At 40.3% G+C, this 16830-nt stretch overlaps 1 protein-coding gene and 1 pseudogene across 1 annotated transcript; both read left to right on the plus strand.

Annotated features, from left to right (window-relative positions):
• Nucleotides 1-455: 455 nt before the first annotated feature.
• On the plus strand, nucleotides 456-8706 carry LOC130910968 (class I histocompatibility antigen, F10 alpha chain-like). Its single transcript, XM_057828639.1, has 8 exons — nucleotides 456-645; nucleotides 1622-1891; nucleotides 2011-2289; nucleotides 5624-5923; nucleotides 5983-6085; nucleotides 6161-6178; nucleotides 6268-6379; nucleotides 6453-8706. The coding sequence occupies exons 1-7, from the start codon at nucleotides 579-581 to the stop codon at nucleotides 6284-6286; spliced, it is 1056 nt and encodes a 351-aa protein (XP_057684622.1). The 5' UTR covers nucleotides 456-578; the 3' UTR covers nucleotides 6287-6379; nucleotides 6453-8706.
• Nucleotides 8707-10061: 1355 nt separating this feature from the next.
• LOC130910967 (class I histocompatibility antigen, F10 alpha chain-like) lies at nucleotides 10062-16186 on the plus strand (annotated as a pseudogene).
• The last annotated feature ends 644 nt before the right edge of the window (nucleotides 16187-16830 follow it).

Here is a 16830-nt window from a genome sequence, read left to right on the forward strand (position 1 = left end):
TTTTTTTTTTCCTGTTTATTGATTTTTTTTTTGGTTAACAAAAATAAATATAACTAATTTTTACCAATAACCACGACAAAAATGTTTTGCGGCTTGTTTTAATTGTGAACATTCCTAATTCTGGTGGGAATAGCAAGGGAGTGTGCAGTGTATTAGTATTAAAAGAAAATAAATTTGATATTTTTTTCAAAAATACGTCACAATCAGCCGATATAGCAAGGCATTGGAATCGGCAGCAATAAAAAAATAATATTGGTGCAACAAAAGCTAGCCCTGTCAATGGTCTTCAAACATGAGCAGTCACCGGCATTCCTCCCAGTTTCAATGAATTGGACGTCCATAGCTGTCAATGATAGCCAAAGAGTTCAGGAAAGGTCTATTCTAGAGGGGAAATTTATAATATCATTTAATTTGGATTACAAATTGTCAAAGTAGGTTTCCCGCCCACTCGAGGTCATGTGATTTCCCAGAAAGGCGCACTTGGCGAAAGTGAAAACAAACTGATGTTCTAGCCAAGGTCAGGTAAACGCGCCGATTTTTCGGCCGACGGTCGACGTCGGACTGAAAAGGAGGCCAAAATGTGCAAGATGAAGGAGTTGGTGGCACTGTTGCTTGTGGCTGTTCAAATCCAAAACGTCAAGCCTGGTAAGTCCATTTTCTCAACAACTTTACCATCTTCGACTCCGAGTGTTACGCACTTTGCAAAGCAACGCATGCTTCAAAGTTCACCTCAAGTGGAAGATTTTTTTTTTCAGCAAACGCTCAGAGGTTTCGTGAGGGAAAAAAACGTTTACCAAGTGGGTTATGATTTAAAGACATTATGGTGAGAAATATATAGTATAATTTGAATTTAAAAGACATTGTTTGGCACCACAATTACCCCAGAGATAATAGTTTTGATTATTTAATACATTTTATTATTCCTTATGCGAAGTTTTTTTGTTCACAAACAAAAGTTCGCAAATAAACCTCCTATAATTGCATGTTTTCCTTTAGAAATAGATTTTACACTGACATCAATAAGTTTTTTTTTTTTTTAATTAAAGTAATAAACTAATGAGATTGACAATTTCCCCTAAAACCTCTGGTTAAAATTTCTATATTTTTATTTACATGTAACACTGTATATCTTTTTTTTTAATTTTTTTTTTATTGTCTTTTATTTTTTCAACGATAATGTAACTGTTAAAAGCGTTGTTATGGCAGCCCTATTAATTTTTGTTTTAGTCTTTTGGACGATAATACTTATTAGTGTTAGTCATATTTTATCCATCTCAAAATGTTTGTCTTCGTCTAGTTTTTGCTGACGAAAACTCAAGACTAATATTGTCTGGTTTTAGTTTATGTTATTAAAAAAAAATTTCGTCTGTAAAATTGAAAAAATTTACTTCCAAATTTGAAGGAATTCCAAATTTTATTGAGCTAGCTTACTAGTTTCCTCAATATTTGCATGCAAAATGATGTCCATCACAGACACGACACTTATTTTTTAGATGCAAGGCTTCATAAATGGTTAAATCGATAAAAATGTTTTCAAGCGTTGCTGTCTTCTAATCATTATATATGGGAATAGAGGATGTTGGCATATGAGATCAACAAATGTTTTTGCTTTTTCTTTCAGTAATCCATATACTTAAGTATATCCATACTACTTCGTCGTCTCAAATTCCAAACTTCCCAGACTACTTGGCTGTCGGTTATGTTGACGGCGTTCAGATTTCCCACTATGACAGCAAGAGTAGGAATTATACACCTAAACAGGAATGGATGAACAAAATAACACCCGAGGATCCGAGTTACTGGGAGAGAAACACACAGAGGAATATTGTTCTTGAGGACACCGACAAAGTCAACATTAAATTAGTTCAAACACGCTTCAACCAAACTGGAGGTTAGTTGCCGTCCAACTTTGGAGCATTTCAAGACATTTCATGCGCCAGTCGGCTTTTTTTTTTTTTTTTGCAAACGTTGTCATATTTCTGGACAAGCCGCCATGTGCCTTTTCCTCAGGTGTTCACATGATTCAGTGGCTATCTGGCTGCGAATGGGACGATGAGACCGGCAAGGTTGATGGTTGGCAACACTTTGCTTACGACGGAGAAGACTTTTTATCCTTTGATTGGAAGGGACTGAGGTGGATCGCGGTCAAGCCACAAGCTGTGATCACCAAACATAAGTGGGACCAATTGGAAAGCTACAATCAATACAAGAAGTATTACTACACTGAGGAATGTCTTGCTTACCTGAAGAAGTTTGTGAGCTATGGGAGGGACTTCCTCATGAGAACAGGTAAAATCTTAGCACACCGCTGTCTCCTACAGGAAGTTGACTGCCATGACAGCCTTTGCTCCTCTCACACATTCTCCATCTTTGGTCATCTCACACATTCGCTCTCATTTTTCAAACTTTCGTCTTCTTCAAACTTTCGTCTTATCACACAATTAACGTCTGAATTGTTCATCATTCATCTCACACGTTTTCTTCTTTGTTGGTACTCTTGTGTGTTCTCTAGGGTGTAACGGTACATGTATTCGTATTGAACCGTTTCGGTACTTGGTGGTCGGTTCGGAACGGAACGGAGGCGTACCGAACGAGTTTCTGACGTAATGTAACCCTTACACTTCGAGGCTGCGAGTCGATCGGGTTACAGTTTCTTTGTGTAGATTATATTTACTCCGTATTCTCTACTATAATGAGGACCAACACGGTAGGACAGTAAGAAACGTCAACGGCACGACAACGTGGCCACCGCTGTTAGTCAGTCAGCCAATGCACACTAGTCGCAGTGCGGCCGCGTGTTAGACGCGTCCCAGAGGCGGCTCAACGCGATGCATGCGAAAAGAACGGCAGAGTTTATCATTTGACGCGAGACGCGACCCTCCTGTGTCAATAGACCCTACCCACGTGACGTCACAACTCCTTCCTCCTGACTGGTGCCGCCCAATTGTCCGTCAACACATCGTGTTTACCTGTTACGGCTACGTACATTCCTCCTATTTACGACGTGTTTTTCTGCTCGTTAACATTAATAATCAAAATGGTGAAGGCGTGTGTGGCGGTCGGTTGCAATAACAGAGAAGATAGACGGAGAAGACGGAGAGACTTGGAAGTTCTACCGGATTCCGAGAGACCCGGAGAGAAGAGAGCGAGATGGGCTGCTGCAATTTGACGAGAAAACTGGGCTCCAAACGATTACCACAGATTATGTAGTAGTCATTTTATATCTGGTAAGATGCATTTAATATATATTTCGAGGGTTTTGGGCTGACAACCACAATTAAGATCATTGCTAGGCTAATCGCCGACAACATACACGTATGTATGTAGTGAGAGTGCTATCGCTAAACCATATAAACATTAAAACCCCTAACTCCATTGACAAACGACATGAAATACATTAGACTTGACAGTGGATGTTAGCAATAACAAAAGATTTTGAATTGAAAATTTTGTAACTCACCTTTCCAAGCACGAGATAGATTCCTGCCGAATTTTCGTGGACGAGGACCTGTTTCACCCAACCAGCAACGAAGTATTTATAAGCCTCCAAGCTCTTAAAGTTTTTCAAACTTTCGTGAGAATAGGCTGATTTTGTGTGGACAAGATAGTTGTACATATCAGGGTAGCTAGCAGATGTCAGGCAAATACGGCGGAGACAGCGGGTCAAAAAACATCGATTTAGGCATCAAATATGGATCTAGCGAATGGATAAACTGAAGCTTTTCCACATAACGCCTTTTATGCAACGCATCAAGTGAGTTTACGGCATCCGAAAGCACTGGGTCTTCCATGAAATGCATTATAAATTGCTCGATCAATTGAGACCATTGATAATACAGACACAAAATGACGGACAAGGGGGCGGAACCATACAGCGAGCATGTGATTTTGTGACGTCGGTGGGTAGGGTCTATACTACTAGCTAGCAGACCGAAAGTCACTCGTGTAAAAATACAGTGGATCCGGTCGATTTTCAAACTAATATGCAATCGTAACTTACTTTTTGAGTCCATCAGATCTCTTGAGTGGTAGATCGGGGCACAGTTGACTTGTGTTTGTTGATTTACAGTTGTCTTGTCTGCTATAATAATAACCAACACGGCCCCGTGTTCAATACAAAACCGGCCTACCACAACAAAACAAGTAGGAACTAATATTCACATAGGAATTAAAGTTATACAACATAAAATACACAATATAAACTAATACTACATCACATTTGTAAAATACAAACACATAATCAAATAAATAATAGCCCATTTAAATAAAATAAAAATTGAAATGAGCTAAAACACCTGTAATTAAATCATAAGAATAATACACAGATCCTGCTTACACAATTAAATTTATTAATTTCTGTGTGGCGCTTTAACTTGAGAAAATCACAAAATAAAGCTTTTGAAAACCGTTCATAAGAAAAAAAAAAAATCATTGAGGCATTTCATTTGTAAAATACAGGTTAAAATCTTTGTCATTGGGATTGCTTTTCTATTTAGCAGAGGACTTCTTTTTTCTTCTCTTTCTGTCAGACCGAGACAACGAGGTGGACTCAATTGCGGAGTTTCGGACAAAAAATACTTTTATTTTGAAAACAAAGGTTCTTCCGCTGACATGCAGGGATGAGAAAAAGTACAAACAGAAAGCGCTCCAACGGAGGAAATGAGTCAGAATGACTAGAATCAAAATAAGGTTTCCAACACAAAGCACTCCAAAAGGGAGATGAGGCAAAAACATAAAGCGCTCCTGATGGAGGAAAAAGTCAAGCTGACTAGAATCAAAAATTACAAAAACAAAGCGCTCCAAATGGAGGATAATGCACAGAATGGCAAGTACGCGACTATGAAGAGGGTGAAGCTTTCAAAATAAAACAGTAAGCGACGTGGCATGACACTTTCTGAAAGAAAGCTGACCAATACGCGGGGTCTGAAAGGCAAATTGTTGTTGGATTATTATCTTTAAATACCCACTACTTTTTAAGAAGAATTCTAGCTTTGTATAGGCTAATGTTCCTATTGTTGAAAGGTGTGTAATAAACAACTAGCACATTTATATTTTGCATTTTGTTTTCTTACTGTACCGAAAATGAACCGAACCGTGACCTCAAAACGGAGGTACATACCGAACCGAGATTTTTGTGTACCGTTACGCCCCTAGTTCTCGCCATATTTTTTCACTCATTTGACTCTTGAGCTGTTTATTCTTTCCATCTTTTGACTTAATCCATTTTTAAAATCAAGTTACTCGAATTATTATTATCTCGTCTCAACAGCTTCAGCTCTTTCATTCTTTTGGTGCTTTCACACATCTTCACACCATTGTCCATCTTTTGGCCTTTTCCTCCTTTAATATTCTTTTCATCTTTCGTTATGAATTCCCTCTACCTTTGCTCCTCTTGTGGATTGTCTCTACTGTTCATCCTCTCTATTTTTGCTTCTCACATGTTTTTCCTGTCACAATTTAGCTACTGTTTTTCCTTTCCATCTTTCCTATCCCTCTTTTTCCTTGCACACTTTCACTCTCGTTTATCCTCAAATCTCCTCTCCCTTTTTCATCCGGTTATCTCCCATTTTTCCAACTTTTCTCTCACACATTGTCTCCATGTTGTCCATCTCACACGGGGTAGAGCTTCCGCGGATCTCCCTGCTGCAGAAGACGCCGCTGTCGCCGGTGACCTGCCACGCCTCGGGTTTCTACCCCAGAAATGCTTCCCTTTTTTGGAGGAAGGACAGAAAGAGGATCTCTGAGGGTGGGGAGATAGGCGAGACCCTCCCCAACCACGACGGGACCTTCCAGGTCACCGCCCACCTCAAAGCGGTTGACGCTAACGCCAATTATGAATGCGCTTTCCAGCTGTTCAGCGGCCGGGACAACATTATTGTCCCACTGGACGCTGCCAACGTCCTGAGCAACAAGCGCATTGAAGGTGAGCCGTACGCTTTCTTCCTTGTCAAACACGTTCGTCACGTCTGTTGCTTTGTGAAGCGGAAGAAAGGAGGAAGACGGCACTGGCCGTTGGCGTCCCCGTTGGCGTTACTCGCCCTGACGCTCACGATCGTTGTTGTGATCATCGTCAAATACAGAAAAGGTGAGGGACGTTTGATACTTCAGCAATTTTTTGGTGATAATGACAGCAACTTTGCTTGTGTCTTTTGATTTGCAGCCAAATACATCCAAGCTGGTAAGTAAAAATCTTTCCTTGGAGGTAAACAAAGCCAAGGCAGAGGTCAGACGTCCACCAAATTTTTCGATTTGTTTGCCTTCTGGCAGCCGTCCACGCCGATTCTGAGCTATCTTCCTACGAGAGCCCTCCCGAGACCGCTTCTTCTACCGCAGAGACCCCTTTAGCTGAGCCCGCTCCCGAGTGAGACGCCTTTACACGGTGAGTCCAACACGCTCGCTGTGTTCTTCTTTAAGGGTGGAGTCAATATTTGCTGTGCTTTTTCTTCCTGCAGACGTTGGAAGATGATCGCGATGTCACCTCGCAAGCACTGTCACATCATGCAGGAATTGAAAAGAGATTTCTTTTAGGCCATTTGTGTCATGAGGACCTTCTTGCTGCCTTTGGTGTATTGGTTGCTCCATTTTTCTTGAACTTGAAAGATCAAAGGACTTCCTCTTCCTTGATACCAACTAATGGAAAAGCTGCTAGGGAATTACATATATGACTTTTTTGCCACACTTTAAGATACAACCATGGTTTTAGAACAGTTTGGACTTCAATCAACACGTCCATGTACAAATGTTGATTTTTGTTTTTTTATTTCTTACAGGGCATTCTTTCGCTCCCATTGACATTGCTAGATGTCCAATCCATTCAGACAGAGAGAGGCGTATTGGTCATTAATTGCTTTAGTAGCAGGAATAAAAAAACAACAAAAGAGACCTATGTACCTACTAAGGGTGTAACGGTACATGTATTTGTATTGAACCGTTTCGGTACTTGGTGCTCGGTTTGGAACGGAGGCGTACCGAACAAGTTTCTGACGTAATGTAACCCTTACTTTTTGAGGCTGTGAGTCAATCGGGTTAGTTTCTTTGTGTAGATTATATTTACTCCTTGTTCTCTACTATAATGAAGACCAACACAGTAGGACAGTATAACCCAGAAACGTCAACGGCGAGACAACGTATCCGCCGCAAGAACGCAGTGAAACGCGGGCGTTAGAGTCAGTCAGCCAATGCATACCAGTCGCAGTGCGGCCGCGTGTTAGACGCATCCCAGAAGCAGCTCAACGCGACGCACGCAAAAAGAACGGCAGAGTTTATTATTTGACGCGAGACGCGAGCCTCCTGCGTTAGCACTACTACCGGTAGCTAGGATCAGGCAGACCGGAAGTCACTCGTGTAAAAATACGGTGGATCCGGTCGATTTTCAAACTAATATACTATCGTAACCCACTTTTTGAGTCCATCAAATCTCTTGAGTGGTAGATCGGGGCACAGTTGACTTGTCTTTGTTGATTTACTGCTGTCTTCTCTGCTATAATAATAACCAACACGGCCCCGTGTTCAATACAAAACCCTCCTACCACAACAAAACAAGTAGGAACTACTATTCACATAGGAACTAAAGTTATACAACATAAAATATGCAATATAAATGAATACTACATCACATTTGTAAAATGTAAACATATAATAAAATAAATAATAGCCCATTTAAATAAAATAAATTGAAATGAGCTACAGTGGGGAGAACAAGTATTTGATACACTGCCAATGGGAAAACACATTGGCAGTGTATTAAATACTTGTTCTCCCCACTGTAAAACACCTGTAATTAAATAATCAGAATAACACACAGATCCTGCTTACACAATTAAATTTATTAATTTCTGTGTGGCGCTTTAACTTGAGAAAATCCACTAATAAAGCTTTTGAAAACAATTCATAAGAAAAAAAAAAAGATTCATTGAGGCATTTCATTTGTAAAATACATGTTAAAATCTTTGCCATTGGGATTGCTTTTCTCTTTAGCAAAGGACTTCTTTTTTCTTCTTTCTTTCAGAAAGAAAGCTGACCAATACGCGGGGTCTGAAAGGCAAATTGTTGTTGGATTATCTTTAAATACTGGCTACTTTTTGAGCGGAATTCTAGCTTTGTATAGGCTAATGGTCCTATTGTTGAAAGCACAAAGGTGTGTAATAAACAACTAGCACATTTATATTTTGCATTTTGTTTTCTTACTGTACCGAAAATGAACCGAACCGTGACCTCAAAACCGAGGTACGTACCGAACAGATATTTTTGTGTACCGTTGCACCCCTAGTACCTATGGTTCTGTGATTTCTGAATGACCGCCAGATTGTTCCGTCACTCAGATGGTTCTGTCAGGACCGGAACTGGTTTGTCACCAGAATTTGTTTTTTTCCGTTCATTCGCCCTCTCTGTCGAAATGAATTGGACACCTAGCGCCGTTAATGGCAGCCAATGAGTTGAAAACTATGAGGGGAAAAAAAAAACGAGAAAATCGACTTAAGAGTGTTACATGGGATCATAGCCAGTGTGCATTTCTGTTTTCATTCATTTTTACTTGAAAAAAAAAATGATGAATACAATTTTTGATGCCTAAAAGTCACTTGCTCTATAATAGGGTTAATAATTGTCAACTTTTGACTAGCTGTTGTGACTTCAAACTTTTTTAAAGCATACTTTTATCAGAATGTTGTTGATTGTACTTGTTTTTTGAACATCTTGGCTCAATAAATGAACCATCAATGACAAAACTGCACATTTGTCAATCGCACATTTGTCATTGAATTACACTCCAGCTTAGCATATACGTAAATAACACTTGAAATATTATGGCTAATGATCTTGTATGGGAATATTTTCACTCAATATTTGATTCATTTTTTCCTTTCTGCCCCCCGAAAATGACAAAGGCTCATTTAGTTAAAGAATTTATAGCCATGTTTCCTAGGTACTTCCGCTTTACTTTCTTACATCTGCTCGCAACTTCAGTTTTAGAATTTCTCCATCCAAAACAACAGTGTAGCTGGAGTAACAGTACTCATACATAAAAGAAAGACCATTTGGAAACACTGCATCCATCTGCCATCATCACGACAGAGGAGGACAACATGTTCACCAAGGCAGATGTGAAACCAAGCTCGTGCCACTACAAAGACAGTGTGTTTTTGTAGCATTGTTGCCGCTGTGTTATGAGTGAAGGAATCTGACCTTCTAGCCAGACTGCCGGAATCGAGCCAGCCGAAACCCCGGACCCGCGCTGGCGCTGCTCCAACGGCCTGGCCCGCGGGATTCCAACAATCCGGCCAGAAGGCCAAACTTTGCACTTTCAATTTAGTCTTAACTAGGGTTGTTCCGATCATGGGTTTTTTTGCTCCCGATCCGATCCCAATCGTTTTTGAGTATCTGCCGATCCCGATATTTCCCGATCCGATTGCTTTTTTTTGCTCCCGATTCAATTCCAATCATTCCCGATAATTTTTCCCGATCATATAGATTTTGGCAATGCATTAAGAAAAAAATGAATAAAACTCGGACGAATATATACATTCAACATACAGTACATAAGTACTGTATTTGTTTATTATGACAATAAATCCTCAAGATGGCATTTACATTATTAACATTCTTTCTGTGAGAAGGATCCACGGATAGAAAGACTTGTAATTCTTAAAGGATAAATGTGACTTTGTATATTGTGACTAGATATTGCCATCTAGTGTATTTGTTGAGCTTTCAGTAAATGATACTGTAGCCATTTAACTTCTGCCCACATGCATGATGGGAAGTGCAACCATGACTGTGCGTCGTGGTACCAATTGATATATCTCTACAATATACAGTATATTTTAATTGAAGCAATTTTTGGGGGACTGAATAATAAAGACACAAACATACCTCCATAGCAGTCCTCCCAGTTTAAATGAGTTGGACGTCCATTGCTGTCAATGGCAGCCAAAGAGTTAAGGACGAGTCCATTCTAGAGGGATAAACATTAAATTTCTAAGTAAAATGAGATTATAGTATAAAATGTCAAAGTAGGTTTCCCGCCCACTCCCTCTCCCCACTCGTGATCACATGATTCCCCAGAAAGGCACACTTGGCGAAAGTGAAAGCAAAGTGACGTCATAGCCGAGCTCAGGTAATGGCGTCGAACTCCCCGGCTGACTAAAAACTAAGGCAAAAATGTGGGAGATGAAGGAGTTGGTGGCACTTTTGCTTGTGGCTGTGCAAATTCAAAACGTCCAACCTGGTAAGTCCATTTTCTCAACAACTTTATCATCGACGACGACTGTGACGCACTTAACGCTCGCTTCAAAGTTCACCTGAAGATTTCAAGTGGAAGAATTCTTTCAGATGAAATGATTTATGTTTACAACTTGAAAACAAAGGCTAAAAATCATGGTGTTCCTCTGTTAAAAAAACATTTAAAAAGTGTGACTACAGTGGAATTATATCCAATATGAACATTTTCGATCTTTATTTCCTTGTGTCACTTGTTCAAGTACGAGGTGTCCCCAAAATTTGGAATCCCGGCAATTCTTGTTCAAATACCTGCAAATTAGGAGTGGTCACTTCCCGATATGATTTGCTTGACAAGGCTCACGATAACGATGATTTCACAATATATCGATACGCCGACCGGGGAAATCAACCTATGATATTCGAGCAGAAAAACAAGCTTTTCCGAAATCGAAGGGTTTTTTTTGACGTCTCGGAAAATCTGTTCAAAACTAGGGGAAGATTTTAGTGCAAGATTTCTGGAAATAAATACAGCGTTATTATATTAGAGCAACAAACAAATAAGTGTCTTTCTGAACTCGCGGCCTGCCATTGACAACAATAGACGTCTGATTCCTTTTGACTGGGAGGGGCGAATGAACGTACTCATTCGCCCCTCCCAGTCAAAAGGAATCAGACGTCTATTGTTGTCAATGGCAGCCAATGAGTTAACATTGACTGTTCTCGTTGAAAATATGGGTATTTTGTGGACAAATTTAAGAGGAAGGTGAATTGAGACGTGCCGTGTCGTCGCACATTTTCAAAATGATCGTTCGTTCGTTCATTCCGTATCTGTTTTCCGATCCAAAATGGGAAAACAAATAACGGCCTATTTTTCGCTGTTTTGAAATGTTTTCAGGTGTTGCTGTGTTCCAATCATTTTAAATGGGATTAGTGGAAGATTTTGGGAGATCGGATCAACAAATGTTTTTGCTTTTTCTTACAGTGATCCACACGTTCAAGCAAATCACAACAGCGTCGTCTGAAATTCCAAACTTCCCAGAGTTCTTGGCTGTCTACTATGTGGACGGCGTTCAGATTACCCACTACGACAGCAAGAGCAGGAAATGTGTACCAAAACAGGACTGGATGAACAAAATCACAGCCGAGGATCCACAATACTGGGAGAGAAACACACAGATCAATAATAATTTAATAATCAGCAGAGCGACAAAGTCAGCATTGAAAATCTTCAAAAGCGCTTCAACCAAACTGGAGGTTTGTTGCCGTCCAACTTTGGAGCATTTCAAGACATTTCATGCGCCGGTCGCCTTTTTCAGCAGACGTTGGCTTATCTCTGGACACACCGTCACGTGCCTTTCTCTCAGGTGTTCACATGATCCAGTGGATGATTGGCTGCGAATGGGACGATGAGACCGGCGAGGTGGACGGTTGGCTACACTACGCTTACGACGGAGAAGACTTTCTATCGTTTGATTTGAAGGGAATGAGGTGGATCGCGGTCAAGCCGCAAGCTGTCGTCACCAAACACAAGTGGGACCAATTTGATTTGCAATTCCACAAGTATTACTACACTGAGCGTTGCCCTTCTTACTTGAAGAAGTGCGTGAGCTTTGGGAGGGACTTCCTCATGAGAACAGGTATAATCTTAGCACACAGCCGCCTCCTACAGAAAGTTGACTGCCGCGACAGCCTATCCTTGTCCTCCCCTTCATCTTTTGTCCTCTTATACTTTCCATCCATCTTTTCTCTCCTACATTCTTCCCAATATTCTCTCCATCTTTTGTCCTCTCACACAGTTTTCATTTTCCAGATTGTCTTTATCTTGTCTTGTCAAACACACTATGTCTGAATTGTTCACCTCTCATCTCACACGTTCTCTTTATTCTTGGTCCTTTCACGTATTCTCTCCATATTTTTTTCACTCATCCGATTCTTGATATCATTGTTCTTGACTCCGATAATCTCCTTTTTTTTTTTCCTGCCTCAACATCTTTTCTTCTTTCTGTCTTTCACACATTCTTTCATCTTCATGCAATTGTCCGTCTTTTTGGACTTTTTGTCCTCTCTCCAATCTTTTTATCGTGAGTTCTCGGCATCTTTGCTCCTCTTGTAGATTGCCTCAACTGTTCACCCTGTATATCTTTGCCCCCTCGTGAATTTTCTCCATTCCCATACCGGTCACACTTTAGCTATTGTTTCTTCTTTCCATTTTTCTTATCCCTCTTTCTCCTCACACACTTTCACCCATTTTTTTCAGCATATTCTCCATTTTGTCCCTCTCGCACGCGACAGAGCTTCCGCGGATCTCCCTGCTGCAGAAGACGTCGCGTTCGCCGGTGACCTGCCACGCCACGGGTTTCTACCCCAGGGAGGCCGCCCTGTTTTGGAAGAAGGACGGCGAGGAGCTCTTTGAGGACGTGGAGATGGGCGAGACCCTCCCCAACCACGACGGGACCTTCCAGACCATCGCCGACCTCAACGCGGTGGACGCCGACGCCAAATACGAGTGCGTCTTCCAGCTGGCCGGCGTCCTGGAGGACGTTGTCATCCCGCTGGACCCCGCGAAGATCCTGTGCAACGACAGAATTGAAGGTGAGCCACACGCTTCCGTCCTCGTCAAATGAAGATGACGTCACGTCTGTTGCTTTGTGAAGCGGGAGAAAGGAGGAAGACGGCGCTGGCCGTCGGCATCCCGTTGGCGCTCCTCGCCCTGACCCTCGCGATTGTCGGCGTTATCATCGTCAAATGCAGAAAAGGTGAGGGACGTTTGCTCCTTCAGCAATTCTTTCAGTCGCTGATGACTTTGCTTGTGTGTTTTGATTGCAGCCAAATACGCTCCAGCTTGTAAGTAAACATCTTTCCTTGGAGGTTAACAAAGCCAAGGCACCACCAAATCTTTCGATTTGTTTGCCTTCCGGTAGCCGTCCACGCCGATTCCGAGCAATCTTCCTCCGAGAGCCCTCCCGAGACCGCTTCTTCTACCGCCGAGACCCCTTTAGCCGAACCCGCTCCCGAGTGAGACGCCTTCACACGGTGAGTTCGACACGTTCGCTGTGTCTTGTTTGAAGGCGGAGTCAATATTTGTTGTGCTATTCTTCCTGCAGACGATGGAAGACGATCGCGATGTCCTCTCGCAAGCGCTGTCACATCATCCCGGATTAGAAAAGATGAGATTTCTTTTGGGCCATTTGTGTCATGAGGACCTTCTTGCTGCCTTTGGTGGATGGGTTGCTTCTTTATCTTGATAGAGGAAAGGACTTCCTCTTCCTTGATATGAACTAATTGAATAGCTGCGAGGGAATTACGTTTGTGACTTTTTTGGCATACTTTTCAAAATACAACCAAGATTTTAGAACAGTTTTGTCTTCAATGAACACGATCATGTACGAATATTGATCTTTTTTTTTTTTTTTTTTTTTTACTTGGAGGGCACTCATTTAACTCATTGTCTGCCATTGATGGCGCTCGATGTCCAATCCATTAGGACAGAGAGGGGCTTATTGGTCATTCAATGCTTTAGCAGGAGGGATTTAAAAAAAAAAAGTTTGCTGGCTGCCGCTATTATTGAATATTTTAGTAATAGAATATTGCACTGAAATTTTCATCGAGTAATCGAATGAAACTTTTTTTTTGTTTAGGTCAAGAGCAATTATAAATATTAGGGCTGTCAAACAATTAACATTTTTAATTGAGTTAGTTACAGCTTAAAAATTAATTAATCGCAATTCAAACCAGCTATAAAATATGCCATATTTTTCTGTAAATTATTATTGGAATGGAAAGAAAAGACACAAGATGGATGTATACATTCAACATACGGTACATAAGTACTGTATTTGTTTATTATAACAATAAATCAACAAGATGGCATTAACATGATTAACATTCTGTTAAAGCGATCCATGGATACAAAGACTTGTAGTTCTTAAAAGATAAATGTTAGTACAAGTTAGAGAAATTTTATATTCAAACCCCTCCTAATGTTTTCATTTTATTAATAAAATTTGTAAAATTTTCAATCAAAAAAAGATAAACTAGTAGCCCGCCATTGTTGATGTCAATAATTACACAATGGTTTATGGCTCATGGGTGCTGAAGCCTATAAAATCAGTCGCACCCAAAGCGCCAGTAGAGGGCGACAAAACTCCAAAAAACACAATTAATAAGGGGACATTTAACTCTGCTGTCATTTTAATCTGTTTGAGCGGGGCATGTGCGTTAATTGCGTCAAATATTTTAACGTGATGAATTTAAAAATGTAATTACCGCCTGTGAACGCGATAATTTTGACAGCCCTAATAAATATTCATTAGAAAACAAGACATTCCACCTAAAATTGAACAATTTTCAGACAATCAGTGTCTTTATTTTAGATGTACATTGTTGACAACAGTCAGCAACTGCACCTCAGATGTGACTCGAAAAGAAAAAACAAGGGTTTTTTGTGCTGTCCAACAGCAAACTCTTGTGGTCGCATTGCGACATGGTTTTTGTTGTTTTCTTGCCAAGTCAATATGGCTGCACGACGTCTCAGGCTGATGCCTACGTTGTAATGTTGTGCTTATATGATCCTTGGGCAAGATTTGTCCATAAGTATGGATGTTGTAAAGAATGTACATATTATGTTAGTTAGAGAAATTTTATATTTTTTGTATGAGGCGCTTTTTGTTTATGTTTAGTGAACTTGTCTAGCGTGCTAAGCTAATGTTGTTGCTAATGCAATGCTTGTGTACTTTTTTTGTAGTTTTACGACAGTCTAAAGAGGACAATGGTTTGAGGCCATTTCATTAATCAGATAAAAAAGGAAGAAGTCTGATTATTAAGGCGTCGTTCACTAGCTGTCTAGCTTTGGAAAAAGTAGACGCTTCGTAGTGAGGACAGCATAAAATTAACTGTTTTTACTCCAAAAACTTCTAGATCTTACATTTTTTAAAAAAAAAATCATATTTCTTACCTAAAAATGTCATTATGCTTGATAAAACTCCCATCACTTAAAAGTGAGGTGTTTTTCCCACATGTGTCAATTGAATTTCCATTTGTGTCAAGCTATTTTGAAGTTCTATTTAAGTTTTTAATTCGTCAAAATTGTAGTAGTTTTTGCAGTTTTCAGCTAAAATTGACAGTTCGCTTTATTATGTTTTTATTTTACACCCTCATCACTCTGCAACGCTGTTTTTACAGTAAAAAAAAGCCTGTATGAAAGACACGTTAGCCACGCATCTACAGTAGTCATAATTAATAGAAATTTAGCCCTGCGTAGGGCTAATGTTTTGTTAGAAAGGTACAGTAACGTTAATTTTCTTTTTTAGCGCTACGTTAATTTAGGTTTACCCTGTCCCGAGTATCGCTCCTCCGCTCCCGGAGTGAACGGGGTGCCTTCGGTGGAGCGTCAGCATTGAAGACGTGCTGTCGTGTTATGCAAGCACTGTCTTACAGTAAATACGCGAAACAGTGTTCGCCATGGTCTTCAGCTTGAAATGCTCCTACACTTTTGACATTTTCTGCTTTTCCTTGGTGCCTTTCTCTTCGCTTTTGTCGACTTCGTTGTTACCGCTATATTCTTGTGGGTTGAAATTAAATCTATCCGCCGGTTGACTGTCTTCATCCTGTATGCACTTGACGTCAGCATGTTGTTCCTCATTAAAAGTAGTCCGTGCAAAACGTCATGCTTAGAGCTGGCAAAGTTAAACGATTCCTCCAGGCGAAGAAAAATCCTAGTGAAGTTTTAAAATCAAGTTACCCAAATTATTAAAGTAATTGTTTCAGCTATAAAAAAAAATGTACGTTCGAAATTACAGTTGTGTGATTTCCAAATAACCACCAGAGCGTCCCATCACTCAGAATGTTCTGTCAGGACCAGAACTCGGTTGTCACAGGAATTTGTCTTTTCCGTTCATTTGCCCCTCTCTGTCGTAATTGTAATCTAGCGCCGTTAATGGTAGCTAATAAGTTAAAAACTATGACGGGGGGGGGGAGAAAAAATCAACTTTAGAGTGTTACTTGGGGTCGTAGTCAGTGTGCATTTCTTTTTATTCTTTCATACAGAGAAAAAATGTTGATGAATAAAAGTTTTAATGCCTAAAAAGTCACTTGCTCTATAAAGGGTTAATAAGTGTCACATTTGTAATGGCTGTTGTGATTTAAAACTTTAGTAAAAGCATACTTTTATCAGAATGTTGTTGATTGTACTTGTTACTTGAACATCTTGGATCAATAAATGAACGATCAGTGACAAAACTGCACAATTTTCAATTGCACTGTTGTCATTGATATACACTCCGGTTCTGCGTATGTGAATAAAACATGAAATATTATGACTAATGATCTCGTCTGAGAATCTTTTCACTCAATATTTGATTCATTTTGTCCTTTCTCCCCCCAAAAAATTGTCAATAGACCCCACTCACCAACGTCACACAATGACGTGTCGCTGTATCCGGCCACCATATTGTCCGTCATTGTTCATCCGTATTCTCAATGGTTTCAATTTGTCGTGCAATTTATAGTGCAATTCATGGAAGTCCCGGTGCTTTTAGACGCTGTAAACTCATTGGATGCGTTGCATAAAAGGCGTTATGTGGAAAAACTTCGGTCGATCTATTCGCCTGATCC

Source organism: Corythoichthys intestinalis, chromosome 22 (assembly GCF_030265065.1).
Source record: "Corythoichthys intestinalis isolate RoL2023-P3 chromosome 22, ASM3026506v1, whole genome shotgun sequence".
NCBI lineage: Eukaryota > Metazoa > Chordata > Actinopteri > Syngnathiformes > Syngnathidae > Corythoichthys > Corythoichthys intestinalis.

Coding starts and splice junctions, on each gene's coding strand:
- LOC130910968 (XM_057828639.1), top strand. CDS start 579: ATGTGCAAGATGAAGGAGTTGGTGGCACTGTTGCTTGTGGCTGTTCAA. Junction 646..1,621: donor AATCCAAAACGTCAAGCCTG/GTAAGTCCATTT, acceptor TTTTTCTTTCAG/TAATCCATATACTTAAGTAT. Junction 5,924..5,982: donor GAGCAACAAGCGCATTGAAG/GTGAGCCGTACG, acceptor TGCTTTGTGAAG/CGGAAGAAAGGAGGAAGACG.